The sequence below is a fragment of the Odontesthes bonariensis genome, chromosome 13 (genome assembly GCF_027942865.1).
Source record: "Odontesthes bonariensis isolate fOdoBon6 chromosome 13, fOdoBon6.hap1, whole genome shotgun sequence".
NCBI lineage: Eukaryota > Metazoa > Chordata > Actinopteri > Atheriniformes > Atherinopsidae > Odontesthes > Odontesthes bonariensis.
The window spans coordinates 32,485,419-32,512,727 of NC_134518.1; the positions used below are offsets into that span (position 1 = coordinate 32,485,419).

Here is a 27,309-nt window from a genome sequence, read left to right on the forward strand (position 1 = left end):
CATCAGCAGTAAGCCCCGCCCCCACACCCGGTGGCCGCGTGCAGAGCTCAGATTTTTTTTTTTAAAGCAGAGTTTGAAAGTTGTCAACAGAGGGAAGAAGGAGGAGAAGAATCAGACCGAGAGGACCGGCCTTACATCGACAGCAGAGCTCGGAGGAGGAGGAATGGGCTGCACCCACAGCAAGGTGAGAAACACCGGGGAGAAACACCGGAGAGGAGCCCGACGGGAGCCGGGGGACGCTCATCAGCAGGCGGCCGGGAATGAGCTCCCATGGAGGGGGTCCTGAGCGCAGCCTGCCTGCGTATCAGAGCTTATTTCTGGTTGACGGCGGCGGATGTAGGTTTCCTCTGACAGAGAAACGTTAGAAACGGGGTGAACATCTGGTTTTAATCGTGTTTGAATCTGGAAGTTTTCCCACGGTGCTCTTTTTTTTTGTTGTTGAAAAGTTTGCTTTAAAAAGTCTTGACACAATCCATCATAAACCTCTTTAACTGTCTCTTGTTTTTGGGTGTTTATGAGTTTAAACTGATTTCACTCGTTGTTATCATGTAAACCAAGTCGATGGCAGACGCATTGGTGCCTTCTCTGGGTCGCCTCTGGCCCAGTTATGGCACTGGTATGTGGGCCCAGAAGTGCCCAAAGGTCATGAACCGGCCTGTAGGTTGGGTCCGGGCCATGCCTGCTGGGTCCTGGGGCCATATTTGGGCCATATTGGGGCCATATTGGGGCCATTCTTTGTGTCCTTTGCCCTGCAGGGATTTTTTTAATGGGACAAACAGGCTTTAAAGCACTAATGCTGGACTTGATTCACAGTTTCTGGAGCCCCGGTCACCGTTTGTCCTGCAGGGATTCTTCCCCTCTGAATGAAAACCTGAACTTTGACAGCTGCTGTCTTCCTCTGGTTATTGATAGTAAATGACGGAGCCGCTCGGGCTCCATGTGGTGTCCAAAACGATGTCTGCGGACCTCTTGTTGCTGTTGGTTTGGACTTTGATTTGGTTTTTATTCGAAATCCTTTCTGATCCCTTGTTGAGCTGCTTCCACCGTTTTTAACGAACTGAAGGAAAACACCTCAGATCTGCGTGTTGTGCTGGTTCAGAAATCTGTGTCGCATATTTATTCCTTATTTTCTCGCACAGCCCCGTCGGCCTCACTGTTTCTGATTTACTTGGAAGGATAGCTACGAGGCACTGGGGAGATTTTATGACAAATATATGGAGTTATTTTCCTGCCAAGAGCCAGATGTGAACTTGAGTAAAACACCTGTAGAGCCACTCCTCCTCTGAGATAAAGTCTGTTTTTCTACAAGAGCCAAATAACGCTGATCTTACGGACGGCGTTGATCCCATAAACCTGTCATTTTGACCCTGGCTGCTTCTCGTTTATCTCCCCCAAACAGATGTTTCCACATCTCGCCTCACATTTCTCATGATGGTGCAACGGCTCTGAGGAGCTGGTTATTTTAAACTCGGCAGAAAAGTTGCAATGCATCAATAAACCTTTTTGTTATTCGTCTTCAGAAGTGTTTAATTGTCTGTAAATTGTCGGTGTAATGGTGAAAAAGCTGCTCAGCAGCTCCTGAATATGAATCCTTAATGAGCCGCAGTTTGAACACAGTATAATGATATTTACGTGGGATTTGAAAGTAAATAAAGTGAGGTATGAGTCAAAGTTTTCTCTTAACAACATGTCAAATTACAGTCATCGTACCGAGCGAGCAGAGGTTGACGGAAGCAGCTGAAATTGTCACTTTTCAACATGTTGAAGCTCATTGATCAGTCAGTTTAACTGTGGGGGGTTCTGCTTCGCCACAGTTACAGTTTTCTGAGAACAACGTTTTGTTTTAAGATAAAAATCCAACCAAAGCAGCAGCAGGAGGAGGGTCGGACGCCTTCTTCGTCCATCTTTGGTCATCAGCCAAGTGTATCTCTGTCTCAAACTGTGCCCAAAACGAGTAGTTTGGGTCATCTGAAAGGAGATTTATTCACACCTGAGCCTCTGAGAACAGCTGGTTACACATTAAAGTCGACATGATCATTTCCTGTCATCTAATTCTTAATCTTGGCTGCTTCTAGATTAGCTTAGCACACTTCATAGCTCCATATGGTTTGTGATTAGTTCAGAAAATGAAGGAGAAACAGAGGATTCAGGCTAAATGTCTCCTGATTGGTTGAATTCCTGGAGGGTTGCTGATACCCGTGAGCACCCACCAACCCGGTCAGGAAACTGCAGCCTGTAAACTAAGGAGAAACTTTGACAAATGCGATGTTTTGAAGTGGCGACGCACGACATCCAGACGTACGTGTTGGAGCCAGAATCGAATCCAGAACATCAAAGTGAGCAGCGAGCCGAACTGGACGTCTCTGTTTGGTAAATCTGTTCAGTACCTGCTGCTGTTAGCAACTCTGAGCAGCTGTAGAAGCAACAAATGGATCCGTTTATTTGTCTTCTGTATAAATCTATTAAAACAAAGTATTGTTAGCTTGTTTTTCACTCGGGCTGTGTTCGAAACCGCATACTACACAATACATACTGCATACTCATCAATCAGACAGTATGCAGAGCGTTTACCCACAATGCATTTCGCTCCTGCCCGAGCCGAAATCAGCCGGCCTGAAGCTGATTTTGCTTAAGCTCTAAACTCTGTAAACTTTAGCAACATTTGAAACATTTTCAGGTGAGAAAGTAGTCGTTTAGATCCCCAACGTGTTGAAAACCTGACAAAATACCGGCTGTTTACAATTTTGTTCCCACGAATTCGGCGCTACTAAAGCTAGCCGCAGTGAGCAACGCACTTCCGGTTATTTTCACAAAATAAAATAGCCGTTGCCTTTTATCATAGGGAAAGCCATTACGATACAATTGGTGCTTTTGTTTTGAAAACAGGAAGTGAACCTACCCTCGTTGTAGCTAGCTTGAAACTGCCGTTTTGACAGGAAATGACGATCGGCGACGTCACGTTACGTTGCATCTTGGGTAGTTTGAGTATGAGTAGTAACCTCATGATGCATACTCAACATTTCGGCAAATCTAGTATGCATCCGGGAACTTCTCGCTTACTCAAACTCGCATACTAACTCAAAAAGTTAGTAGGAATAGGAGGAGAAGTATGCGGTTTCGAACACACCCTCAGTGTAACCGTGATATTCGTTTGATTCGTTTGAGACAGACGTTTGGAACAGTTTCACTCCCAGTTTGAGGTTCAAACTTGTGTCCTTTTAGTGTTGGAGCAGCTTCGACTTTCAGCTTCAGCCTCCCTGCAAAGCCGACGTCGTGCTGGTTCCTGTTCGTAAAACGATTGTGTTGCTGGAAAAACACAAACCAGATCTGCTGAGCCAAGATTTCTGGGTCTTTGGGGAAGCTGAACCTTTTTTTTTCTTTTTTTTTTCTCTGCTCTGAAAAGTACTTACGGTGGATAACGTGCACGCGCTCGATCCCACGGCCTAAAGTTAAAGCTAAAAATGCAGCTGCTGTTCCACCTCACGTTCATGGAGGCAACCTGCCTGCTTAGGAAGCGCGTTACCGGAGGTTTCCACACGGGGGCGCACCTCATCGCTCAGACCGGATGTAAGCAGAAGCACTCCGATAAACGGTAAATATGGGGTCGATAAAAGAAGTTAGCATTTTGTTGAGCTTGAGATCCCGACAGAAAAAATGACGTCTGCGGTATCGTAGCTGGTGTTCGAGAGTCTTAAACCAAGCATGGCGCGAGAAAATGACGACGAAAAACATCGAAACATCAGAAGTAAACCCCCCCCTTTTTTAAATACTTAAAAAGATTTAAAAGAGAAACATTTACATCATGAACTAGCTTTTAGCCACAGTTACTGCTGGGTGATATGACCAAAAAGACACATCTATCTACAAACATTCCTCCTGGTACTGATAACACGACTGTAGAACAGTAGGTGTTAGCTTAATGCTAATAGCTAATGTCCTGCTGTGGGACGTTTCAGGTGATAAAACATCATGTAAACATGTCAATAAGGCAGAAAACATGAAGTAACGTTGTGTTTGAAGCAACTCAAACACCCTCTGACCTCCCTAAAGCCAGCAGTACAGATTCAGAGTGATTGATTGTGACACTGAGACAACACCTGGAGCATTCTAACATTTTTTTAATGATAAACGATCCGCATTTAAAGGAGCCGAAGGGAAGATTTCTGCTTGAGAAATGGAAGGGATCGTTGAGGCGTTGGATTAAAAGCTTTCCCCGGACTCCTTTCTTCATTACAAGAGAGGTCCGAAGAGGCCGTTGTGTAACCTGGAAGCCGAGTAAATCTTCGATTAGCTCAGAATAGAAACCGGTCGGTGCGAGTCTGAGCTGCTGCAGGAGATCTGCTCTCACACCCCGGTGGCTTTGATAGGATTAAACCTTTTAAACCGTCTGCAGCTTCTGTTGGACAAACCAACTTCTGTTTTGACATTTTAAGTCTCTTGAAACAGCGATTGAAACACTTCCTGTATAATAATCTGTGCTCTGACTTGCACTTTAAACACAAACGCTCTCAGAGTTTGACTCCTGGTGGAAATTCTTAGCCACGGCTGCATTTTTGAGCGCAGATTAAACGTTGTGTTGTTGCCATAATGCAGTTTTTTTTTTGCTCCTGCTTTTTGTTCGGTCCAACTGAACCTAGCCTCATCGCCATGGTTACCCTCAGCCACAGCTTCCTTTGCTTCCTGTTTGGAAGTGACATCAGCGCACGCATTGATCGAAAAACGCAGAACGAGTCGCCCCGAAGACTTACGATGACATGAAACATTCGGAAATACCGCCTTAAAACAGCCTGGCTGAGTTTTACGACCACCTTAAAGCAAGCGATCGTATGAAGATGCTTCTCATCGCTTGTTTTTTTTTTTTTTTGGACAGATTAACGATCAATCTGATACTACATAATACTTCCATTCTGCATACTCATCGATCAGACAGTATGCAGAGCGTTTACCCACAATGCATTTCGCTCCTGCCCAAGCTGAAATCAGCCGGCCTGAAGCTGATTTCCCTTAAGCTCTAAACTTTGTAAACTTTAGCAACATTTGAAACATTTTCAGGTGAGAAAGTAGTCGTTTAGATCCCCAACGTGTTGAAAACCTGACAAAATACCGGCTGTTTACAATTTTGTTCCCACGAATTCGGCGCTACTAAAGCTAGCCGCAGTGAGCAACGCACTTCCTGTTATTTTCACAAAATAAAATACCCGTTGCCTTTTATCATAGGGAAAGCCATTAGGATACAATTGGTGCTTTTGTTTTGAAAACAAGAAGTGAACCTACCCTCGTTGTAGCTAGCTTGAAACTGCCGTTTTGACAGGAAATGACGATCGGCGACGTCACGTTACGTTGCATCTTGGGTAGTTTGAGTATGAGTAGTAACCTCATGATGCATACCCAACATTTCAGAGAATCTAGTATGCACCCCGGAACTTTTCGCTTACTCAAACTCACATACTAACTCAAAAGGTTAGTAGGAGTAGTAGGAGTAGTATGCGGTTTCGAACATAAGTGTTCAGTGGTGGGTGGAAGAAGCTGGAAATGTTTCCTGATCGGTCGGTGGGTTTAAAATCGTTCTAAACTGGACTTTAAACCCTCATCTGAGGACAGCACCATGGCTGCTGTTGGTCAGAGGAGAAGCCGAGGTAAACGGGTTCCTGCTGCTCCGGGCCTCTGATTCACACCTGTCCAGTTGTTTCTGTGGTCAGATGGACTCTAAAGTTTCAGTTTTCCACCTCGCAGACCTTCAGTTTATGACTCGGTTCATGTTTGAGCTGCTGCACGCTGAGCCGATGGTTTGTTTAAAAGAAAAAGGAGACGTGGGCGTGAGGGTGAAGAAACCTTCAAATGTAAACAACTCACTCCTGCTGCGACTGTTTCTGCTCCTCTGACTGAACTTCATGACCTTCGTGTTTGCAGGAGAATAGTTTTTCTAATTAAAGACGGTTGATTAAAGGAAGTAAAGAAAACAGGAACTGCTGAAGTTCTTCGAGAGAATGTAGACGACGTCAGGAGGAACTGAAAATGACCGAGTGAAACTAAAAGAGGCAACAAAGGAGAGGAAGCACCCGTCCTGAAGCCTGCAGGTGAAACCAGATCACAGCAAACGCACCTGTCTTCAATAAACCGATTCACAGAAGTCTTTAAACAACAGGAAGGAACCAGAAAACTCCCGAAAAGAGACAAAATTTACCTGAAAATGACACGATTTGTCTCCAAATGGACACAAAACTGCAAAAGCCTGAAGACGATAAGAAATGGGTGGAAAACTGCTTAATTAAGGAGACACAAGTCGTCTTTATAATGATGAGAAATAGATGCCAGATGACCACAAAGATTTACAAAAATCTTTAAACGACAGAAAAAAGGCAGAAAAACTCCTGAAAAGAGAAAAAAATTACATGAAATGGACACAAAACAACCAGAAACACCCAAATCCTCTGTGAAGATGAGAAAATGAGGGCAGGGAGATGCAGAACGCAACAAAAGACTTCTGTGTTGCTGGAAAGACTTTAGATTTTGGTCCGTTATGACCCCGTTCAGCTGTAAATGAACAACAGTCCTTTGGAGCCCCATCCCCTGATCACGTTTGTAAATGTGACTTTTCTGGAATGATTTACATCTTTAACATGATCCCTGAGCTGCTCTGAAACCTGCTGCTCTCCTCACGGGACTCAGAAACGATCTCTGAGACCATCTGAGGTCCACCGGGCCGTTTCCTTTCTCTTCGGCTGTCTCAAGGCTGAATTCAGAGAAGAAGAAACTGTTTTCTGGAAGCTGCGATCAGCTGCTGCATCATGAGACCTCTGATACCCGATCAGCTGGTTGTTGGGGACATTGATTGGTGCTTCTTCTTCTTCTTCTTCTTCTTCTTCTTCTTCTTCTTCTTCCAGACCCCACTCGGCTGTAGCTGTTTGGGTGGATGAGAGTGTTTATAACCTCTCTACATCCCGTCTTTGTCCTCTTTGATTAACCGCTCAGATCGAGGAACGCTGCTTCTATATTTCCCTCTAACGTCTGACTTCTCATCTGTTTCCAATGAGCTTCTGTTAAGTCTTTAACAGAGTCTTTAACAGTGCTTGTTACTCTTCAAAGAAACCATAAATGAATCAAACCCACAGCTTTGCTACAGCACCGCGGCGTGTTTCCCTTTGATAAGTATTCCTCCAGTTAACAACACGACTGGGAAGCATCTCCCGGTCTGCGTCTGGACCACACTTTGTTTCCTTGGGATGAGTTTCCGGAGGGGGCACAAATATCCGCCCATGTTTGGTCTGAATTTCTGTCAAATTTCCATAAGATCCCACAGCAGGATGATATGTGCATGTAGCGGTTAAATCCTCCGGAGGATTTATAGCAAACACGTGTTGTTGATAAGGCTTTATCGCTCCGGCTGGTGTGGCGAGCCGTTTGTGATGGTCGCCTGAAGGTCTTACTGAAGCAGGAAAGACTCGAATCTTTGTGGTTTGAGCCTTCTGGTCCCAAGCTGTCTCTGAGCCACAAATACAGTCACAAAACGACACAAAACCCCTGCAAAGATGGAAATAAAGACCCATAAATCCATCAATTTTAAGTAGTAGCCTCCTTCGTGAGACATTTGGCCCTTCAAACCCGCTCTTCCTCCTCCATGAGCGGAGATGCCTTCTCTGATAACCACTTCAGAAATGAGGCCTGTTGTAAGTCTTGGAGATCCTCAGAGATCTTCAGAGATGTGCTCCTGCTGCGTCTTTTACAGAGAAAGATGGAAAACTTGGCTCAGCAGATCTGGTTTGTGTTTTTCCAGCAACACAATCGTTTTACGAACAGGAACCAGCACGACGTCGGCTTTGCAGGGAGGCTGAAAGCTGAAAGTCGAAGCTGTTCCAACACTAAAAGGACATGAGTTTGAACCTCAAACTGTGTGACACTGTTCCAAACGTCTGTTTCTCAAACGAATTTTAGTACGAATATCACGGTTATACCGACGCTGTGTTCGAAACAGCATACTTCTCCCACTACTCATACTAACTTTTTGAGTTGGTATGCGAGTTTGAGTAAGCGAGAAGTTCCCGGATGCATACTAGATTCTCTGAAATGTTGGGTATGCATCATGAGGTTACTACTCATACTCAAACTACCCAAGATGCAACGTAACCTGACGTCGCCGATCGTCATTTCCTGTCAAAACGGCAGTTTCAAGCTAGCTACAACGAGGGTAGCTTCACTTCCTGTTTTCAAAACAAAAGCACCAATTGTATCGTAATGGCTTTCCCTATGATAAAAGGCAACGGGTATTTTATTTTGTGAAAATAACCGGAAGTGCGTTACTCACTGCGGCTAGCTTTAGTAGCGCCGAATTCGTGGGAACAAAATAGTAAATAGCCGGTATTTTGTCAGGTTTTCAACACGTTGGGGATCTAAACGACTACTTTCTCTCCTGAAAATGTTTCAAATGTTGCTAAAGTTTACAGAGTTTAGAGCTTAAGCGAAATCAGCTTCAGGCCGGCTGATTTCAGCTCGGGCCGTGTGACTCTGACCGGCCAGCCAGTTGTGATGCTGATGAACTCTGTTTGTAATCTGAAAAGTCATCCTTTGTGTGTGTCCTGTTCAGTTTCATCTTCATAAACCGACGTGAGACCCAGATCTTGCTCAAACAGAAGCAGCTTAAAAGTAGTTTTACATCTGCTCCCTGACCCCCAACCTGCTGATATTCAATGTTTGATCAGTTCAGCTTTTTATCCACAAAGCTTCGGTGGTTTAATTAGGCCACACCCACTGGGGGGTTTAAACCGACCAATAAGACGACTGCCCGCATATTCTCCTGAGTCTGGTTTCTGCTCTGAGACACATTTCTGTGCAGTGAGGTTGTTCAAACAGAGGAGAGGAGCTCTGATTTATGGCCCTTTTAAAAGCGGGGCCCCTCCGACGCCTGCAGGAGCATATGCTTCTCCTCACCACCTCCTCCTTCCTCCTCGGAGGTTTGCACCGAGCTGCCGACGCGCTGCCGAGCTCCAGTCCACGTCGACGTGTTTGAAGCAGATATATTTATTGTTTCAGCTCCGAGTTTAAATAAAGCGGGTGTCCGGTTTGCAGAGCAGCTTCGTGCACTCTGTGTGTTTTGGGGTGTGATTGTTTGGCTTCGCTGTGTTTGAGCTGTTATGAAGAAACGCAGTGAGGGTTTCAGAGCCGGTGTTTGTGTCTCTGAGAGCAGAACTGGGTGCAGCTTGGATATCAATGCTCCCAACAGTTTGTGTATTAGTTTAAAAAAAAAAAGAAGCGCATGATGTTGGGATTGGCTCTGGGAAAAATTAGGTACACAGTACACGGGTTAGAGGACAAATATGACAGAACCTGGTCACAGTTCATAACTCGTATCAAGAGCCTGCCTTTTGCCTGACTCCTTGTTTTTATTTATTAGTGTATTTATTTTTCTTTCTTTCTCTGACTGCCGTCCTAGTCTTCTTGATGCCCATATTCCCACTGTTGGGACTTTTGTCTTTTTTTTTTTTTTATTTTTTAGGTCCAGAATGTTGGTGTTATAGAATTAGAAAAATACTTTATTCATCCCCCAATGGGGGGAAATTCAAATTAGTCAAGTAGCTCAAATTTTTTTTTAAATATTTACAATGATTGTATTAACAATAATAATACCAATTCTAGTAAAAATACTACTACTAACTAATAATAATAATAAATGACTAAATAAAGAAATAAAAAATAAAATAATAATAATAATAATAAAAATGACCATTTTTGTATTTGTGTATATTTGCTTTCATCTTTTGGTGCTCTGTTTGCACGTTTGATACGTGTGTTTTTGTGGATGTGTTTGTGGCGAAGCCACCTGGATGGGGTGGGGGGGTGGGTTCACAACTTTTGTAAGAAATGCTTAACTAATGATGTCAATGTTTTCAATATGGAAAAATGATAAATAAAGTTGTAATGGAGGCTGACTGCTGACGGGAAGTAAGATTTATGAGCGTTTGATGATGGTGTGTCTCGCAGATGGAGCAGAAGCGGCATGTTTGGCCCGTAAGTGAGCCAGAAGTGGCCCGGATCAGGCCCACGTGTCTCCTGTATCTGGAAGAGGTCGGTGTTTGCACACAGAGGCTTTAAACGGGGATCCGATCAGATGTGAGGAAGCAGAACTGGGCAGCTGCACCGGGTTCTGCAGGTCCGTGAACGGGCTGAAAGTCCTGTTGTCCTGCAGCAGCGGAAGTTACGTAACGCCTGAAGAAAGAAGGGAAAGTTATAGCTTCAGTCATGTGGACACTAATGAGACACTTTCATAACGAGCTCCCTGCTCCAGGACCAGGACCAGCTGCACGGGCCCTCGTCCATGTTTGCTCTCACACTCTGAAGCGATGCCATTAGATAATCTTTAAATAGCATCGTGTGTGTGTGTGTGACAGTTATCAGATTATAAATAAGACTTCGGGCTCCGTTTCAGTGATATAAGCTTTTTTTTGTTCCAGATTTCTTTATAGATGAACCCAACTCTGACTCAGCGGTTCTTTATCAGGGCGCGTGTTGGTCTCAAAGGTCGACCCTTTGTCTCCACTTTGAGGAATTCCACGACTGTTCTCATCAGAAAAAGCTGTTTTCTGGACTTTGAGCAGCTCCTTTTATTTATTTCATGAGATGAGTGATGACACGGAGTCGTCTTTAGCTGTCATGATGATGCTTTCACATCACGTGTTGGCCGTGTTTACTCTCAGGAACAGCTGATCGGTCATGAGACTGAAAGATTAAACGCTGATACGGCAGAAAACGCCCCTCTGTATCGATCTGGATCAGGAGTTTGTTTTAAAGGTTTTCTAATAACGAACAGATGGTTGAACTTTAGACCAAAGTGAAGTCGCATCATGTGAACACGTTTTCTTCTGTAATCGCAAATTAAATAAGTCACGAGACTCTGGTTCACAGTCGCATCGGCCTTCGTGACACTTCGGTGACACTAAAGCTCTCCTTCGTTCCCTCTTCGTAGGTCGTTGTATTCGGTTATTTATTCTTTTTCTTTGGGTTTTCTTGGTGACCATCAGCCGGCTTAGAGGTGCATCGCTGCCGGAGGGATTCACAGCTCGCTACGTAGATGGATCCCCTGAAAGTGTCTCATGTCAAATATAATTCCGATCTAATTTTGAGATTGTTTTATCAGGAAAAATGCTGCAAAAGCTTCAGATTTTTCTGATGCGGCACAGTTTTTGGGGGACTTTACCAACAAAAACCCTCACAGGTTGTTCTGAAAATATTTCTTATTTGACCAACTAGATTTTCACTTATTTTTCATGTGTTTGTCTCACATTTCATCCCATTTTCTCCAAACTGTGGATGTTTTTTTTTTTTACTATTTTCCTGCAGTTTACTATCAAAGCTGTGAGTCAAATTAAAGTCTATTTATTCTCCACTTTCACTTTAAGTTCCTTCTTCCTTTACGTCTGTGAGCCAAACTCCCGTGCACTCCTGAAAAAGGGAAGAATTAAAGTTGTCACTTTCACTGAAGGATTTTCCCTCTTTGTTCTTTTCGTTCACAGAAGAAAAGCAAAGGAAAGAAAGAAGGGAAGAGTCAGAAAGACGGCAGCCGCCGCTATGAAGGAGGTGAGTTTATAAATGAGTGTTTCAGACTGTGGTTTCCTCCCCCGGCTGTTCACATCGCTCACCGTCTCTCGCTTCCTGTTTTCTGCTTTTATGAGAATTTATCTCATGTTGACGTGTGACCTTTTTCAGTCGTCTTTAATTGTTTATCACCTTCATAAAGGTTAGGCTGATTTTTAAAAAGATAAGCAGAGGTGGGTAGTAACGAGGTACATTTACTTGAGTAAGTTTTTGAAAAAATTATACTTCTAGGAGTAGTTTTAAATCTCTATACTTTATTCTGACAGAGAGAGAGACTTCCGCCAAAGGCTCTACCACCTGACTGTGTTCCACCAATCAGACGCAGCCGTGCAGTCTGGTCACGTGACCGTACTCAATCTCAGCGGCGGGACGGGTTAGCTTTAGCATTAGCAGTCGTAGCAAACAAACAAAGAAACAGATGGAAAATGTCAGAACCAACGGTGGGAAATGAAGACGCAGACGAGGCCTCATACTGAAAGCATGTTTACCTTACAAAGAGTGAGAAACAGCAGCTACATTATGTGTCTTCTGTGTCAACCAAAACAAACGCACATTTCAGCAGAAACTCAACATCTAACTTGAGGAAACATGTAGCGCTAAGTTTCCTAAACTCGTTTTTTCCCCCCATGGATAGGTGAATGTTTGTTTTTTAGGTTACATATGGGTTACATATGTTTTAAACATTTCCTAAGTCTCATCACGTGTTGGCCTAAGTTATTTTTTATTGAAGTTCTTGAATTTACCTGGATTATTTTAATTTAAGCTATTTTGTAATTAATTAATTAATTTTAATTTATTTTATCAATTGGATGAACTCTAATTTGCCTAAAGATGATTATTTAGTATTTTTGTCTGTCTGATTGAATGCTTGTGTTAACAAATAAATCAGACGTTACTCAACAGTTACTCAGTACTTCAGTAGTTTTTTCCACCAAGCACTTTTTTACTCTTAAGTAAAAGTAAAAAGTATTCATCCAAATGATTACTTGAGTCATATTATTCTGAAGTAACAGTACTTTTACTTGAGTACAGTTTTTGGCTACTCTACCCACCTCTGTTCATAGGTGAAATACGAGATGATAAAATACCTTTTTGGGTCAGTTTATAGTCTTTTTATTAAATTTCTTTTTGAATACGTTATGTGGACATGGATGTATTTGTTTGTAGCAGCTTGATATGATGGAGATGAGGAAGCAACGAGGAGTGAAAAGGAGAAAAGTTTAGGAACATTTCAGAGAAAAAGTGTGTACAGTGTGTCCATTGTAAAAGCCAGTTAGCTTAGCACGATAGCACAGCGTCAATGCTGCAGCATCGTGAACATTTCCCGTTCGCATTTTAATGGAAAGCAGTCGTTTTGTCAGCTGAGAAGGACGCCAGCAGAGAACGTATCCAAACGCTCGATGAATCGATGGAATACTCGAGCAGCTGAATAATCGTTTGCTGCTGCCCTGATTAGCATTGTTTCTGAGCTGGTTGTTGGTTTTCTCTGTTTCACTGTCCGTAAGCACATCTGCTGGACGCTGATCAGCCCTAATTTTAAATGTAAATGTACTTTATTCATACAGCCCTTTACAGACCGTTCACGGTGTACCAAAGTGCTTTACAGCAGGTAATAAATAAAGAGAAGAATAAGTAAAAACGAGTAAAAGAACAGTGTAAGCCAGGGGTCTTCAACGTTTTTCAGGCCAGGGACCCCCCCCTACTATTTATATGGCATACAATTGTGTTTTATATTAAACAGGGCCTAGTGCCGTGTATAAACATAGCTACTCTGTTATTGTACATTCAATACTAAGCTATTCAAATAATACACAGGTTAATATATTCATGTTTTTATTTTAAACATGTGCAAGGTACAGGGTGGCCTTCCACTGCCATTTATAAACAAACATCTTGCATACAACACTGAGCTATTCAAATAATCCACAGATTTTAACTTTAAACATGCATGTAGATGGGACAATGAATCCTCAAACCATCTGTGGATGGCACACGTTTGCACACAATTTGTGAGAAACTTTGAAAAAAAAAAAAGAAATATAAAAAATTGTCTAATCAACCAAAGATTTTGCGAGAATTGATTTAAAATCAATTCTCTAAAGGTTTATTTAAGGTTCGGGTTTTGACATTTAATCAGCCTGTTGGGTGAGGCTTAGTTAGACGATCGTTTCTAACCTTTTCGTACCTTAAACCATTCGGCTGTTCATCGTTTCCCACGAGGCAGTCGCCCAACAAACTGATTGATCGATAATGTTGATGTAGATTCGTTTCATTGGCGTGTGGGAGACTGAATGAACATCTGCTTTGACGAAGTGACTCACGGCTGTTAACTGGCAGTCGGTTAACTCTCTGCGTTCCCTCGTTTCCTCGCTTCCTGCAGTTTATGAGCAGTTTTAAGTGGCTGGACAGAAACCATTCATTTCAGACAGGATGGTCTGTCGTCATCCTCCTTTGAGTCACTGCCGCTGATCTAGAGTTAAAAACACACATTCTGCTTCATTATTAAGTTTTATCGTGTCGTGTTTACATTCGGGAGCGCCTGCAGAACTTCCTCGCTGATGTGGAATTGTAACGGAATAAAACCGAAGCTCTTTGTTCGCCTGCAGGCAGGCTCCAACCTGTTCCCACCCGATGTTGTACTTGGATTATCAGAAAAATACAGGCATTAAAAAATTCTAAAAGCTTTGGAGCCAGAAGTTCCTGCTTTCTGAATATCTGAGTGACGGTGTGTTGTTTTTTTTTGTTTTTTTTTAAAGAATAATCTGTGAATAAGAAACTTTTTCAGAGGGAACTCTGTTCACAACAGTTGTGGCAGTTGGTGTTAATCATCTGGTTCCTTCAAGCCGAAGACGTCATTGGTAATGAATGAAGTGTGTGTGTGTGTGTGTGTGTGTGTGTGTGTCTGAAATCGTGTGCTCACATGTTGATGATGTAATTTACCGGCCTTCCTGCATGTGTGACTGAGCTCTGAGAGACTTTGTAAGGACCCTATGAAGACAGAACCCGTCAAAAGGCTGTTCTATGGCTCAAACTTTGGATTTAGGGTTTAAATTAAGGAGGAAAGACATCAGCAACGATCTCAGAGAAGCAACTGTTGCTGCCCATCAACCAGGGAAGGGTTATAAGGCCGTTTCCAAACTATCTGGAGTCCATCGTTCTATAGAAAGAAAGATTATATACAGGTGGAAAACATTCAGGACAGCTGTCAATCTTCCCAGGAGTGGAAGTCCCAGCAAGGTCAGAAACCCAAAGAGCTACATCTCAGACTCTGCAGGCCTCAGTTAGCATGTTAAATAAAGGTTAAAGGTCATGACAGCACAGTTAGAAACAGACTGAACAGGTATGGCTTGTGTGGAAGGGCTGCAGGAGAAAGCCTCTTCTCTCTAAAAAGAACATGGCAGCTCAGCTTAGGTTTGCAAAGCTGCATCTGAACTAACCACCCGACTTCTGGAACAATGTCCTTTGGACAGAGCAGACCAAAGTGGAGATGTTTGCTCATAATGCACAGCAGCACGTTTGGAGGAAACCAAACACAGCACATCAGCACAAACACCTCACACCAGCTGTCAAGCACGGTGGTGGAGGGCTGATGATCTGGGCTGCTGCAAACCTCAATGAGCTGAAGCAGCGCTGGAGAGAAGAAGCCGAGATTCCTCCAGAACCATGAGAGAGACTGATAACGTCCCACAGGAAACCATTACTTCACCTCACTGCTGAAGCTGCTGGATCAGGGGTTCACTTAGTTTTTCACACACTGCTTCTGTGTTTTGTCTGTTTTTGTTCAATAAATAATGACACAGTGTGATATGTCTTGTGTTGTTGTTACTCTGAGGTTGGATTTATCGTCCTCCGTGTGTCTGTAGTTCCCATCTCTGCCAGTAGGAGGCAGCGTGTTCAAAACTCTTTGCTTTGATTCGTGTCTCCGCAGGTAAACGTACGTCGGCTGAGCTGGACGTCTGTCTGGAGAAACAATTGGAGCGTTTCGAGTGGCAGCTGAAGATCTTAAAGGAAGTGCTCTCAGTCAATGGGAGCACGGAGAGGGCGGAGCTACTGAAACACCATACTAACAAAGAAGTGTGCGCGCTTGTCCTGAACATCCTCGATAAGGTGAGAAGATCCGAGTCTCTGGGATGAAACATCTTCAGAGAATACGTTTTAAAAAGGCTCCTCTTCGTATTTCTGTCCAAGTTTGGACTTTTTTTCTGTCATTAAGACCAACTTCTTACCTCCAAACACAGCCTATCTGTATCAGTTCTCTTCTGTTCAGGAGCAGTAGACCCAGTTTTGCCCTCTCAGAGCACCTTTTGGGTGGTTTGTTTTCACACGGGTGGCTGACCTCATGTCTTGAGCAATGGAAACTGACTCAGCGAATGAACGAAGACGTACAGACGTCACATGACTCACACACACACGCTGACATTGGTGGAATTCTTCCAAAACGCATAGTTGTGCTGTTAGTTGTTGAAATGTGATCATCTTCTTCTGCTCAGTCTACAAAGGAGTTTACACCTCTCGAGATTAAAGGAAAAAACATCTTTATGCAGGCAGTTTGCACATTTTCACACTCGTATATATGTGAACCAGCTGTTTCAGAGTCATGATAATGACACATAACAGCCACTTCCTCTCCACATTAGCTGAATCTGTTGGCTTAAAACAGTCCTCTGAACATTTCCTCCTTTATCTCTGATGCAGTTTGTATCTATAATTCTTATTGGTGGAGGATATCCAAATAATATAGACTTAGGCTGTGTTCGAAACCGCATACTTCTCCTACTACTCATACTAACTTTTTGAGTTGGTATGCGAGTTTGAGTAAGTAAGACGTTCCCGGATGCATACTAGATTGGCCGAAATGTTGGGTATGCATCATGAGGTTACTACTCATACTCAAACTACCCAAGATGCAACGTAACGTGATGTCGCCGATCGTCATTTCCTGTCAAAACGGCAGTTTCAAGCTAGCTACAACGAGGGTAGGTTCACTTCCTGTTTTCAAAACAAAAGCACCAATTGTATGGTAATGGCTTTCCCTATGATAAAAGGCAACGGGTATTTTATTTTTGTGAAAATAACCGGAAGTGCGTTGCTCACTGCGGCTAGCTTTAGTAGCGCCGAATTCGTGGGAACAAAATTGTAAATAGCCGGTATTTTGTCAGGTTTTCAACACGTTTTGGATCTAAACGACTACTTTCTCGCCTGAAAATGTTTCAAATGTTGCTAAAGTTTACAGAGTTTGGAGCTTAAGCGAAATCAGCTTCAGGCCGGCTGATTTCGGCTCGGGCAGGAGCGAAATGCATTGTGGGTAAACGCTCTGCATACTGTCTGATCGATGAGTATGCGGACTTAGTTTTACTTCATTTCACTGTTTAAATTGATCGTAATCGAACCAAATCTTTAGTTTCTCACTTCGTTTAGAAGTTGATCCGAATCACGACCCCAGCGCAGCACGTTTTATTACATTTAGTGTTGGTGATGGACGGTGTAAACAGCAGCGGCCCGAAGACGGATCCCTGAGGAACACCGGCGCCACCTGCTGCCGTTTCAGAATGTGTGACGTTCAGATCGAGTGCAGAATTATTAGAGGCAGACGTGAGCACCAGAGGAAGTCTGAATCTGCTGATAGACAGCAGCTGTGGTCATGTGACCTCCTGATTTAGTTTGCTCTGCTCGTGATCCACGGTGGCGGCCACGTTGAACCTCGCTGTGACCCGGTCCAGAGTTCCGACTCCGGTTTACACTCTGCTCTTTCTCTGACCTGCAGGTGAAAACGGAGACGACGGCTGAACTGAGCGTTCTGCATGAACAGAGAAGTAAATCCGCCGCCGAGGAACACGAGAGACTCGTTAAAGGTAAAGTTGGAAAAGCATCCGAGCTGGTTTTTAATCGCGGTCCGATCGGACTGAAGGAAACTCGGGCTGCTGTGATTTTCATCTCTTTGCAGCTGTTTCTCATCTGTCTGCGTTCATTTTCACTTCTTTTTAAACAGTTTTGTCCGTGTTTTCGTTTCACATTTTGTTTCTTCTTTTCCTGCTTGGTGCCATTTGTCAGTTTGCACCTTTTTGCGTTTGTCCCGTGTCTCTTTGTGGTTGTTTTTGTGTGTCCTGCTCTGAGAAAACTGCTCCAGTTTGCTGCTGGCAGAGCTGTTTCAGAGCAGCATCTGAAGTGCAGACCTCTGGAAGCCTCCACGCTGGCTTCCTGTGTTTGAGTTGTGCTTCATCACAACCAGATAAGCAACAAAAAAGCCCTTCTTCTCTTTCTTATGAGGGAGAGCGTCTGCACGCTTCAGTTCCTGTTTGACAGTTTGGCACATTTGATGTTTTTTTAATAAAACGGAGCTCTCGGGAAGCTTCTCTCCTCTGATAACATGACGTCTAATTAAACTCTTATTGTAGTTTAGCTTGTTTTAAAGAACTGAAACTTCTTTGCTTGTTGAACACAGATTTCACATCGGTGTAAAAGTGGTTTCATCGTGCACACGTGCATGTGTGCACGTTGTTATCGGGATGTATTTTACATGGAGACGTTGTTTTTTTTTTCACTTGTTTTCTGCAGAGCTGCAGACGAAACACAAGGAGGAGAAAACACAACTGACGGAAAAGTTTCAGGCGGCTGAAAACGTCCTCAAGGTAAACCCGTCACCATGGAAACGTACGTGGTAGTAAAATCTGCTAATTGTTTCCCCGATTTTAAAAAGAAAATGGAAGAAAAAAAAAAAAAAAGAGTTCATGGTGGCCTCAGTGACTGCAGAACCAGCCCAGATCATCAGCCCTCCACCACCGTGCTTGACAGCTGGTGTGAGGTGTTTGTGCTGATGTGCTGTGTTTGGTTTCCTCCAAATGTGCTGCTGTGCATTATGAGCAAACATCTCCACTTTGGTCTGCTCTGTCCAAAGGACATTGTTCCAGAAGTCTTGTGGTTTGTTCAGACGCAGCTTTGCAAACCTAAGCTGTGCTGCCATGTTCTTTTTAGAGAGAAGAGGCTTTCTCCTGCAGCCCTTCCACACAAGCCATACCTGTTCAGTCTGTTTCTAACTGTGCTGTCATGACCTTTAAACTTTGACCTTGCTGGGACGTCCACTCCTGGGCAGATTGACAGCTGTCCTGAATGTTTTCCACCTGTGAATAATCTTTGGACTCCAGATAGTTTGGAAACGGCCTTATGACCCTTCCCAGGTTGATGGGCAGCAACAGCTGCTTCTCTAAGATCGTTGCTGATGTCTTTCCTCCTTGGCATCGTGTTAACACACACCAGAATGCTGCAGAGCAGCTTTTATAGAGGTGCTCACACTGACTGATGATCAATCAATCAGTGCATTGATCAGCTGCTTCTTACCCTCTTATTTCCTGTGGAGGCAGTGAGGGTTCACTTAGTTTTTCTCACAGTTTTTGTTCCATAAATAATGACGCAGTGTGATATCTCATCAGTTTTAACACCTGCTGAGGAACAGGATAGTTTTCCTTATCGTGCACAAAGACAAAAAATAAACCAAAATCCTGAAGTTTTCTGTATATTTTCTCTCTTTTGGGTTTCTTTCACACATTCTGCAGTTTGGTTGTGAAACCTTTAATGTTTCGTCTCATCTGTCAGACCTTTACGAGCCGTTTCAGACCGCTTCTGCGTGTGATTTTTAGTCCACCTGGAGGCACAGGCAGTCCTGGCTAGGTTTACGCCCTGGGCGAACGATCCCTTGGTACAAAAAGAACTGAGAAAAAACACGATAAATAAATTGAATACAGTATACAAATATCAATCACAAATCCTTAAAAAACCTCAAAATCCTAAAAAATAACCGAAGAAAGCTAAAAAAAAAAATAATAATAATAATAAAGGTTACTCTATGGAGCATAAAAAATTTATTCCTGCAGTTATGATAGCAACAGAGCTCAGACTGTAGCAGCTGTTTTCACCCTGTTTACAGCTGGCTTTAACATTAACTTTGTTGTGTTGCAAACACAAACCAGACCAGGTTGCCTTTGGGTGAAATTAGCTGCATGACATGATGCCTCAATTCTAATTCTAGTTCAGCAAAATACTAAAAATCCAATACAGTCGTGGCTAATAGCAACATATTAGCAAGAAGCTAACAGATAGCCTAAAGCCTACGTCACTGATAGAAATCTGCATCCCTTTATCTTTTGCCCGTTTCTCCTCTTCTTCTCTTCTTCTCTTTCTAAACTGGGCACCTGATGGCTTCTTTGGTCTTTCACCATGATGATGATCCACGATGACTCCACATTATTACCTTTGCTTTTCCCATTAACGCCGTCCGTTCACCCGTCAATCAACCGGAGTCACGTGACGTAAACAAATTCACGTAGATGGCTGCACAGATTTTTCACATAACCCAGTTAATTACATGAAGGTATATGGGTCTATGTTAATTTTAGGAATGAACTACAGTTTATTTGGATTGGCAGCAGTTTGTGTTGTGGCCTGGGATCAGTCTATGCCCCGCCCCCCTGCCCCCCCGCCCCCCTGCCCCTCGCCTCTTCAAGTTGATGTGACAATGAGGCAGCGTCGGAAATTAGCGAGGGCCACGGGCCATTTGGGCCCCCAATTTAGCCTAAAATGCCCCCAAAAATCATGCTCGAGGGGCCAAAATTGCCCCAAGTTTTTTAAACAAATATTTGTACATTATTATAATGTGACATTAAACTACAATTTGCCTAGAAATGTCGTGCATGCGCATTATATCCTGCTCCGCTCCCGAGTTTTAGCTCTGGTTTCAGTAGAAGGCTATTCATGGGAAACGCATGAATAGCACGTTAAGGTCTCTGCCAAGTCGTCATTAAAAGCAGTTCTTCATTATTTAAGTAAAGAACGTGTAATCTATAGAGTCGATTTAGAGTCGGAGGGGGTGCTCAGCCCTATAGGTTTTCAGCTTACTTTTATGTTTATGAGGGGCCAGGCAGCCTACCAGTATTCTTCTCATAGAAGGCTAAAATTGTTTAAATCAAACCAATACTGATTGAATTATAGAAAATCAGACTAACATTTAGCAACTATAACTTTATATAACCTATTATTTATATCTTATTGAAGAGTGAATACTTTTTTGCTTTTCACTTCTGTTTGTAAAAGAAAGCTTTACATTTATTTGGGTTGGCAGACGGCAAAGTAATGATGACGTTCTTCATTTAAACCTAAAAATAACTTGAAGATCTAAGTTTTTTTTCTTTTTTTGATGGCCCCCAAACATTTTGAAAATGCCCCCATTTGGGACTGGGGGCCAAAATTGCCCCCAAAATATTTTCTTAATTTCATACCCTGCAATGAGGGGCCCCAGTGCCCACTCCACTAACTTGACATGGAAATGAGCGGTAGACTAGAAAACTGGCGATTTAATTTTTTTTTTTTCACAGTGCGCCCCGGGCGGTCGCCCACGTTGCCCATAGCAAAAACTGTCCCTGCCTGGAGGGCAGAACAGGAGCCTCCACACCTGTTTTCAGGCTAAACGTTTGTGTGTGCTGTGATTGAAGGGGGAAGTGGAGGAGCTGTCGGCTGAGCTGCGGGTCTACAACGAGCTGAAGAGGCGAGTCGAAGAATCAACCTTTAAGAAGGACCTGCAGAGGAACATCCAGGTGTGTGAGAAGCTTCTCAACATTCACATCCAACATTAAGAAGAAAAAAAAATCATGTGTTTGTGACACTGTTTTCCATTCATGTGAATGATAATCCAGGAGCATGGCAGCCCAGGTGCATTCTGGGAGTCTGAGCAGGAGTCCCTGCTGTTCGTCATTGAGATGAAGACTCAGCGCGTGCAGAAGCAGAGCAGGAAGCTGCAGCTGATGGATGAGCTGGTAGGTTTCTGCTGCTTCTGAATGCTCCAAAACATATTCCCCCCAAAGGTCAAAGGTCCCCAACTCTCCTGTGTAGGACCCCCAAACTGAAAGAGTCCCCGTGGCAACGGTTGTTCCGTTGGGCCCAATCATAATTCCTCCTTTTATGAGTCGAGGAGTGGTGGCTGTCGGACGTCTAAACGGTCCCCGAAGCCCCGGTTAAAGGGCTAAATGACCACCGCTCTGATAGATAAAGGGGGGGGGGCACCGTACGCCTGCCAAGCAGAGGGTGAAGGTTAAGAGGCAGAAACATGGGCGGTCGTAAGTATTTGAACAACTTTGAAATGGTCCTACGAGTGATGACAGGACAGCTGGGTCATAAATCGCTACAACTGCAGCTCTTGTGGGATGTTTCCTGTGGTGGTCGGGACCGACCAACAGGGGTCAGAGGAAAGGAAACCGATGACAGGATCATTGGCAGCTGCGGGTTTCTGATACATGTGGGAGGCACTCGCGTTACTCACTGCAGGGTTGATGCATTCTAAGGCCGTCGTGAATCATTTTAGGCTGTTTTGCCTCCTGTGATCGTTGAAAAAAAGGTTTAAATGTTAAATTCTCTGAAGTTAAAGACCTTTGCTCCATTTCTCTCCAGAATGTTTTCTCGTTCTTGACTCTCCTCCCCCGATCCGCAGGTGGAGAAGAATCTTTCTCTGGAGGACCAGATCGTCCACGTCCTGCAGCAGAACGAGGATCTGAGAGTTCGGATAGACAACTGCCAGGCTCTGATTCAGTATGTGCTCCAGTGTTTCGCCTTTTAAAACAAACAAAGAACCGGTTATATAAGAATCTGCTGCCCCCTGCTGGACAAAACGACCTCCGGCAGTCAAATGAGGGAGTATTTTAAGGGCTGATTTATGATAAACATTTGAACTTTGCCCTAAACAACTTTATCTCTTATCACGTTGTTGGAATACAGATTCTCTTCTGTTTATTTACGCAGCTGTAACCTCCCAGAAAAATCTTTTTCTGTCCTGGTTTGAGCATGTTTTCTAAGAAAACCTTAAGATATCTGAGTATGAAGACGTCACACATTCATCTAAACTATTGGTCAGGAGAGAGATGAGATCCCCGTCCTGTCCCAAAGGCTGAGCTCAATGTTCACAAGTTAACGGAGGTCCTGCTGAAGGTACCAAAGATGCAGGTTTTATTTTAAGCTGAGCATCAGATATCACCTCCGGGACTCTGGTCCAACGGACTGGAGGAATTCTTTCATAGTTCTTCAGACTATCAGATGATCAGAGGTAATAAAACTTAGTTTATGGGCTCTTATTTGGCCTGTTATTGGAGGACAGGCTCAGGGTAAAGCCCAGCGGTTAGTTAGCTTATGTGTGACAGAGGAGTTAAAAGGTCATTCTGACTCATCTGCCAGTTTGGTGTTTCTACACTGGAAAAAATGCCCCTCCAAAAATAAGTAAAAAACAACAAATACAAGACGTTTTTGCTTGAAATAACCAAAAAAAATCTTCCAATGGAACTAGTGAAAATCGGCTTGTCAAGATTTCTTGAAATAAGATGTGATATTTAGGACTTTTGAGGTAAAAGTGATCTTGAAATTAGCTTAAAAACCTCTTCAAATGTAAAAAAAAAAAAGCTTGTTTCAAAGTAAATCGGACTCAAAACAATTTGTTTTCAAGACTTTTTCATTTAACAAGATATTCCAGATGTATTGTATTAAAACAAGTCCCTATATCTGGCTGAAATGGTACTTGTTAGGCAGTTGTGTCTTATATTAAGTGTAATGAGATATTTTGACTAGAAATGAGACAAATATACTTGGTAAAACTTTGATTTCCAGTGTATCTGCTGTACGAACGCAGAGAAAAAAACCTTGAAGGCATGTTTAAACTGTCCCAAAGTGCACATCAGAGCATCAGCACACCTCCAGGATAACTTTTAACTAGGGCTGGCCGAGTTAACTCGCTAATTATTTAACGCCGATAAATATTTTATCGCGCATTAACGCAGGTTTTATTATTTATTTTATTATTGTAAAAGTCTGTTGCTCACAGGCTTTTATTTTGTAAAAGTCTGCTGCTGTCTGCTGTGGAACCGGAAAAGAAAGTAATCGGCGGATCCACCAAACATGGAGAAGGGTACGGAACTTTTACTCGGCCATTTTCATTTTAAAGTTCTTCCAGACGGCGGAGTCGACAGAACCAAAGTCATCTGTAAACACTGCCAAGTTGAATTGTCTTCTCAGCGTAGTAGTTCCAGTCTAAAATATCACTTAAAGGCAAAACACACAACTGATAGCAGCAAGTCATTCAAGGAAACAGACAGTGGAGCGAGGCTTCTACATAAAAACTACAGAAAGATGCTGATGTTAAAAGTGTGTTTGCACAACAAATGTTATGGCACTTTCATTCATATGGCAGCACATTTAAAATAAAACTAAATGCTAAAAGCTATACACTACTTTTGGATTCATGTTTGGATTTTGCGTACAAATGCGATTAATTAGATTAAACATTTTAATCGTTGCCCAGCCCTGCTATTAACTTTCCTCCTTTTGTTACGTTTTGCAGGCAGTTGTCGAAGGAGCAGCAGGACTTGAAGGCAGCGCTGCAGAGGCAGGTCGCCGCCAACCAGAAGCTTTCTCAGGAAAAAGAGCAGCTGATGTTCAAACTGAGACACAAAGACTCCTGTCCAACCATCCACCTGCCAGCCATGATGCAGGAGATCGCGCCCAGATGACCCCGACCGGCCTGAAAGAGTCGCTCCGAGGCGCTCGGCCCGGTTTACTGCTGAGCACGAGACTCAAACTGAGCCGCCGACCTTCTGGGATCAGATTTTAAAGGCTCTGATGCCGCATCCTGTCAGTGCAGAACAACACAAACAGGACAGTATTTCTGTTGAGCTGCATCTCTGCTAACAGTGCAGGCTGAGCAGACTATTCTCAACCAGTTTTGAACCTTTAAAGGTGTGTGTGTATAAACCTGTATCTGTGTATAGAGCCACACAGGTGGGTGCACCAGTGGCTCATTGTAATCCTTCAGGTTATTGTGACGGTTAACGTTTCTGAAACCGACTTTTTGTTACAGAGCAGAGATGGACGGTCGGAGTGGCAACACCCGTCTGTGAATTTATGTTGCCAACTGCGTCAGTTTGAGCCAAGGTACTAACCATCTAACAGCTCCAAAACTCAGGTGGCGCTGCGCTAAAGATGCCGAAAGATGTCGGCATCTCGTTCATCCAGAACACCTTCTCCTGTGAAGTGCCTTAAGAATGTTACTGCTTTGGTTTCCCAACTCATCGTGGACGTCCGTGTCACTGAGCTGAAAGTCTTAACTCGTCTCCTTGGCCCTGCTCGGTTTGTTTTGCCGGGATTTTGCTGCCTTTTTACTTTAGCTACTCAAAGAGCGTAACTCATAGAGCCATCCGAAAAGCTCCCAGCAAACCGGTCGAAGGGCGCAATGACTGTCGTTTCTTTATTCTCCGTGGGGTTGGCAGCGCCTTGAAATCCTATTAGTGAATCTCAAAATGCATCATCGGTTCCCAGAAAGGCCTCTTTGTGACCCTCAGAAGAAGCTCGACTGCTTTTTTTTGTGAAAATCATAGAAAAACTGGTGGTTCATCTCTTTATTATTCAAGTTACCCGTCACGAAGCATCTTTGGGATCCTCGGTTCAGAGAAACCAAGACCTTGAAGTCATGATGGACCCTTTAAAGGTGTTTTGAATGCTAGGTCATTGCTAACCTGCTAGCCCCACCTTGGTTAACCTTCACTGTCATTTAGCTGCCGCTCCAGTGAGTCTTTATCTCTGAGATTTAAATTTATCTTCCTGATCTCAAAGCTGATGCTACCTAATGTCACAAAAATTCCCAAACTTACTAACAATTTATCTACAAACTACCCTTAACTGTTTGTTTGTTTTCTGTTCAAACCCGAGGCCTAAATTTTCCTTTTTATTCTAAATCTGATGTGCCTGGTTTTGGTTTCTCTCGTCTTCTCCTGAGCTAGAGGGTGAAGACATTCACTGTCACATTCATAGTCATCACGAACAAATTGATGCTTTGTTTATTTTGGGGGTCATGAAAGTGTTTAAAAAAAAAAAAAAAAAAAGCCTTTGGATCAACGTCTTTTCTCTCTACATTTGACCGTTATAAGTTGTTTTAAGAAAAAAAAAAAAGGTATTGCATATGGTGTTTTAGCATGAAACCATGTTGGCTAACGTGATAGCTGTGTTAGGTTTGTTCCGGAGTGAAACATCATGTTATTCTTTTGGTTTGTTGGATAAATCTGAACCTTATTTGACAGGACTTTGGTAGATATCAAGTTTAAGCAGCCAGTGCTTTGCACCTGCAGAGCTCAGATCACTACTTGTTCTACTGTTAGCATGCTAACATGCTAACAGCAGAATGTTAGCATGTTTACATGAGATGAGCCATGTTACGATAGTAAGAGAAAACCAGCAACTGTCGACAGTAATTACATGTTAACTGTAGCATGTTAGCATGTTTACATGCAACAGTGCAGGTCAATAGTGAAAGTCATTATGTTAGCATGCAGTAATTAATGAAATACACGTTAACATTAGCAAACAACGTGGTTTCGGCATCACTACTCGATTTAAAATTTACGCGGCTGTATTAGTTTTTACTTTTTTGAATGATTGTTTTTACAAATTAGTAATTATCAGTTGATTATTGATTGCAGCCGAGTGATTAATAATTGTTGGGTAAGTGTGCTACATGCTAACACGCTAGCTTCTGCTAGCAGCAGATTTTCATGCAGCTTCTTTAAGTTTCTTGGTTTTAATGAAAGATTAACGATCATCGTCCCAGTTGTTTAATTTACACCAGAACTAATTGATAACAATCACAGAACAATAATGACCTTATAACTCTGCCTTTATGTCATGTTTAATTCTTTTAAATACTTTTTTCTTTGAGGACAGGTAATTTTTTTTTTCTCTTTTTGTGACATTTGTGTTGCCAAAAAAGAAAAGTTGTCAGTGTTTTGTCAGCGCAGTCATTACGCACCAGCACTTTGGCCAGGTTTTGACAGGAGTTTGTATAGTAGACTTGTATAGTTCTCAGTTATTTTTTTCTGCTTCTTACTTGTGAAAATCTAAGTTTTTCTGAGCTGATCCAAGTGCAGCAGTTTGATTTCACCATGATGTAGATACACTCTTAACTTTTTCTTTTTTGTTTATATATATATTTTGGCTTTACTAAATAAAATGCTGTAAATACGACTGTTTTACTGTTTTTGTTCTGTTTTGTAGAGCATTCCTAATGGCGTGAAAGGCTTTGTTATTTCCTGGAAAACAACTAAAAAGGTAGCATGAAATTATTTTTAATATTTTTTTTTTCTCATATCTCATTAAATACTAAATGGTGGGTGCAAGTAAGTAAGTACATTTTATTTATATAGCACTTTTCACAGATAAAATACAATAAAACAAAACACAATACACTGTGAAACACCAGTTTAATGAACTAAAAGCTTTTCTGGCTAAAAAAAAATGTCTTGGTGCCAGTTAAAAGTCTTGCTGCAGCATTTTGCACGGTCTGAAAACGGTCCAAAGCTGATTTATTTAAACACGATAAAAGACTGTTACGGTCATCTAAACGAGAAGAGATAAAATCGTGGATAAATCATCTCAAGTTCAGCTTTTTGAAGCTGAAATGTTCCTTTGGGTGATTTAAAAACAGTTCCCAACTAATTGTTTTATCAGAAGAGCCTAAAAGCTGACGTCTTTTCTGATGTCTGGGATCGTCTCGTCTGGAGCTATTATCAAAGTTTCAGTTTTCTCTTTAACTGTCTATAAATAAAGTTTGATTTGATTTTAAAAAAGCATTTTTCATACATTAAAATGTGGCACAAAGTGCTATACATGTTTAAAAGCAGCCCCCATCCCTGCCCCACCCCAGCACAT

The 27,309-nt window shown here is 42.7% G+C and overlaps 1 protein-coding gene across 2 annotated transcripts; it reads left to right on the plus strand.

Annotated features, from left to right (window-relative positions):
- The first annotated feature begins 53 nt into the window (after window positions 1–53).
- ccdc69 (coiled-coil domain containing 69) lies at window positions 54–26,625 on the plus strand. Of its 2 annotated transcripts, none has more exons than XM_075481966.1 (9): window positions 54–184; window positions 11,505–11,568; window positions 15,515–15,693; window positions 17,351–17,438; window positions 18,142–18,215; window positions 21,069–21,170; window positions 21,270–21,389; window positions 22,061–22,158; window positions 23,954–26,625. In XM_075481966.1, the coding sequence occupies exons 1-9, from the start codon at window positions 164–166 to the stop codon at window positions 24,120–24,122; spliced, it is 915 nt and encodes a 304-aa protein (XP_075338081.1). In that variant the 5' UTR covers window positions 54–163; the 3' UTR covers window positions 24,123–26,625. The 2 variants fall into 2 exon arrangements, with proteins under 2 accessions (XP_075338081.1, XP_075338080.1); XM_075481965.1 differs by lacking the exon at window positions 54–184 and adding an exon at window positions 203–336.
- Window positions 26,626–27,309: the final 684 nt, after the last annotated feature.